Source organism: Fukomys damarensis, unplaced genomic scaffold (genome assembly GCF_012274545.1).
Source record: "Fukomys damarensis isolate Sample0158 unplaced genomic scaffold, DMR_v1.0_HiC HiC_scaffold_13, whole genome shotgun sequence".
Lineage (NCBI taxonomy): Eukaryota > Metazoa > Chordata > Mammalia > Rodentia > Bathyergidae > Fukomys > Fukomys damarensis.
In genome coordinates, this window is record NW_022900925.1 from 22220774 (window position 1) to 22224452 (window position 3679).

Below are 3679 nucleotides of genomic sequence, written 5' to 3' on the forward strand. Positions count from 1 at the left end.
AAAAAAAAAAAAAAAAAAACAATCTGGATTTAGGGATTTAACAAAAAATGAATCTGGCAACAGCAGACTTGCAGTCCCAGCCAGTAACAATCGCCTAGAGCCAGCCCGAGTATCCCATCAGAGAGCATGGTCCTCCCATTGGCCACAGGCCCCTCACTCCCTTTTGTCTCCTCACACTGAAGCTGAACTTCAGCTGCCATTTATCTCTGGGGGTGGCTTGCTTTCCTTAAAATCAGCTCGCCTCTCTTGCTTGTGTTCCCAGCTGAGCCTCTGACTCTCCTGTGACCCCTGGACCCTGGTTCCCACTTTCAGGACTCGGAATCCTGCCTTCCTGCCAGCCCTCCCATATGGGACTCAATTCCAGAAGTGCTGGAGACCCTCAGCAGGGACCCTAGGTAGGGGCTGCTGTTGTCCTGGCTCTCTCTCACCCCCATCCTCTCTGCCTCAGGTGGTGTCCCCGCTGACAGAGGCCGTGCTGGGGGAGACGATGCTGACAGTGACAGAGGAGAAGGTCAGCATCACACAGCTGCAGGCCCAGGTGGTGGCCAGCCTGGCCCTCTCCCTGAGGCCCAGCCCTGGGAGCAGCCACACCATACTGGCCACTACAGTGGCCCAGCAGACCCTCAGCTTCCTCAAGCAGGTAACTGGTTCCCAGGTAACCAGCCAGGGGGACACTGTCTTGCTCTTATGCCGTGAGTCCCTGAATTAGGACTTCAGGTAATGGGTGATCTGTCTGCCCTCAGAGTCCTACCCACTGCCCTACCCACTGCTCTCTGCACAGAGGCTTTGAGCAGGGTATCATTTGCTCCATTTGGCCCCACCCCCTGCCCTGAGACATTTCCACAGAGGGTCCCCTCCTGGATTCCCAGAGGGAAGTCACCTCTGTCTCACCCCCAGGAAGTACCCAAACCCATGCCTGGAGCCCCAGCCACACATCATGAGCACTGGCTTCAAGGTCAAGGTGGGCATGTGACAGGAGAGAGGACAAAGGAGTGGGAAGTGGATGTCAGCAATGGGCCAGGAGCCAGGGCACAGAGATCCTCAGCCTGGGTGTGCCTGGGTCCATCATTTCTCTTTGGGCTCAGCCTTCAAATCTGCAGGGAGGACGATCCCCAGATGGTCTTGGCTGATGGAGGAGGCAGGACTCTCCTGCATCTTAGCTTGGGGTTAGTTGAGGTTCCCAAGGTCAGGCATGGACATATGGGGCTACCTCTGTAGAACTTCCTTTAGTTTATCAAGAGGAGAGGAGCAAGTGCCCTGCACAACCTCCTCTTCACCCCCTGCACCCGTGTGAGACGGGAGCACTCCCACCTACAGGAGGGTTCCTGAGTGCCAGGTTCCATTTCATCACTGGGGCCACAGCAGAGGCAGGAGCCCTTGATCCTTGGTCTCACAAACTTAGGATCTAGCCAGAAATCCTCAGAATAGGCTCTGACTCCTGACCCTTCCTCCTCCTCTCCTCCTCCAGGAAGCCCTCTTGAGCCTCTGGCTCTCCTACAGTGATGGCACCACAGCCCCACTGTCCCTCTACAGCCCCCGGGACTATGGACTGCTGGTGAGCAGCCTGGACGAGCAGGTGGCCACAGTGACCCAGGACCGGGCCTTCCCGCTGGTGGTAGCTGAGGCTGAGGGCTCAGGGGAGCTGCTCCGCGCCGAGCTGACCATTGCTGAGAGCTGCCAGAAAACCAAGCGCAAGAGTGTGCTAGCCACGACCCCTGTGGGCCTGCGGGTGCACTTTGGGCGGGACGAGGAGGACCCCACTTATGATTACCCAGGCCCCAGCCAGGCAGGGCCTGGTGGGGGTGAAGACGAGGCTCGAAGAGCTGGTCCACCAGGCACGGGGGTCCCTGCACTGGAGGGCCCCGGCCCAGGCACATCCAGCCCAGCAGTGCCACCCACAGAAGACTTCTTGCCACTGCCCACTGGCTTCCTGCAGATGCCCCGGGGTCTGACCGACCTGGAGATCGGCATGTATGCATTGCTGGGTGTCTTCTGCCTCGCCATCCTCGTCTTCCTTATCAACTGCATCGTCTTTGTGCTGCGATACAGGCACAAGCGAATCCCTCCGGAAGGCCAGACCAGCATGGACCACTCCCACCACTGGGTGTTCCTGGGCAATGGGCAGCCACTGAGGGTACAGGGCGAGCTCTCGCCACCTGTCGGCAACCCACTGGAGACTGTGCCCGCCTGCTGCCATGGTGACCACCACAGCAGCGGCAGCTCACAGACCAGCGTCCAGAGCCAGGTGCATGGCCGGGGCGATGGCTCCTCTGGTGGTTCGGCCCGGGACCAGGCCGAGGACCCTGCCAGCTCACCCACCTCCAAGCGCAAGAGGGTGAAGTTTACCACTTTCACCACACTGCCCTCGGAGGAGCTGGCCTATGACTCAGTGCCCGCGGGTGAGGAAGATGAGGAGGATGAAGAGGAACTGGGTTGGGGCTGCCCGGATGTGGCAGGCACCACAAGGCCTACTCCACCTCCAGACCTGCAAAATTACATGCGCAGAATCAAAGAGATTGCATAGAGGCTCCGTCCGGGGTGGCTGGAACATCCCCCATGCCGTCTGCTCTGGGTGGGACTCGGCCAGGACCTCCATCTAACACTGATGCAGGGCCAGCTGAGTGATTTTATATCCCTTGCCCTTGCAGCTTTGCTCTGAGCCAACAGTCACCTCCCTGGTGTGGCCCTGCCTGTTGCCCACCTTTACCCTCTCACGCCCCTGCAGGTGGAGGGCTCCTTTCTCCCTGGCTTGCAGGAGGAAAGCGATGCCAGCTGAGCTCTACCCTTTCCAAATCTCCCGTCTCCAGCAACACCTGCCCCCAGAGTGAGGCTCAGAGGCCACCGGCTCCTGGGCGAGGTAGGCCCACATTGTACCCGGCCCTGCCTCCTGAGTACCCTGTCTTTCCCCTTGTGCAGGGCAACCTGGGGGGTTTTGTGTCACAGGCTGCACAAAGACTTTTCTCAAACCAATATTCAGGGATTTCCATCCTGCAGGGTGGGGAGGTGGCACAGCTGCCTGCCTTGCCAAGGATCTTGCTTCGGACAAAACATTTGGGGGTTTGGGGACAGTTGTGGCAACTGCAGGCTCCCTGGTGCCTCCCAGGTCCTGAAGCTGACTTGATAGAGAGGTCTGGTGTCAAGCAGGCACCTTCCAAGGTTCTTCCGGGGCTGTGACAGGACCCCATGCAGGAGGAGTCCTCATCTCTGTCTGGCCACACCACACCCCCACACTGTGGTCCTCGGGCCCCAGGGAGACTGGGTGCCCCTCTGCTGCAGCAAGATCAACACTAGCACACCTTAGCCGCCCAGCTGTGCTCACACTGCTTCCCTCTGTGCCCAGGGAGGGCAGTCACTATCTCCCCAGTGCAGAATCCCTGGCTGGGAGAAGAAGGCACGTGGGAGGGTGTGAAGGACCTAGGGAGTGCTAAAGTCAGAGGGAGCAGGCACCTCCACTTCTCCATCCCATGGCCACTTTCTCTGGGTTCTGCCCACCACTGTGCTGGATTTTTCATAAATAAATGGAGGCCACCAGACTGGGGTGGGGGCAGCAGCTCCCAGCAAACAGATGGTACACGTGGCTGACTCTGTCTCTTCCTTGTGCATATGAGCATGTACACACATGCATGCACACACACACACACACACACACACACACCACACACACGCCGCTCCTGCTCTC

The 3679-nt window shown here is 59.0% G+C and overlaps 1 protein-coding gene across 1 annotated transcript in view; it reads left to right on the forward strand.

The window, feature by feature from the left end:
- Tmem132e (transmembrane protein 132E) overlaps nt 1-3658 on the forward strand; it is a 53924-nt gene extending 50266 nt beyond the window's left edge. The window contains exons 9-10 of the mRNA XM_033763095.1: nt 449-640; nt 1469-3658. Of these exons, the coding sequence (XP_033618986.1) occupies nt 449-640; nt 1469-2524 (1248 nt within the window). The 3' untranslated portion in view covers nt 2525-3658. The remainder of the gene's footprint in view (nt 1-448; nt 641-1468) is intronic.
- The last annotated feature ends 21 nt before the right edge of the window (nt 3659-3679 follow it).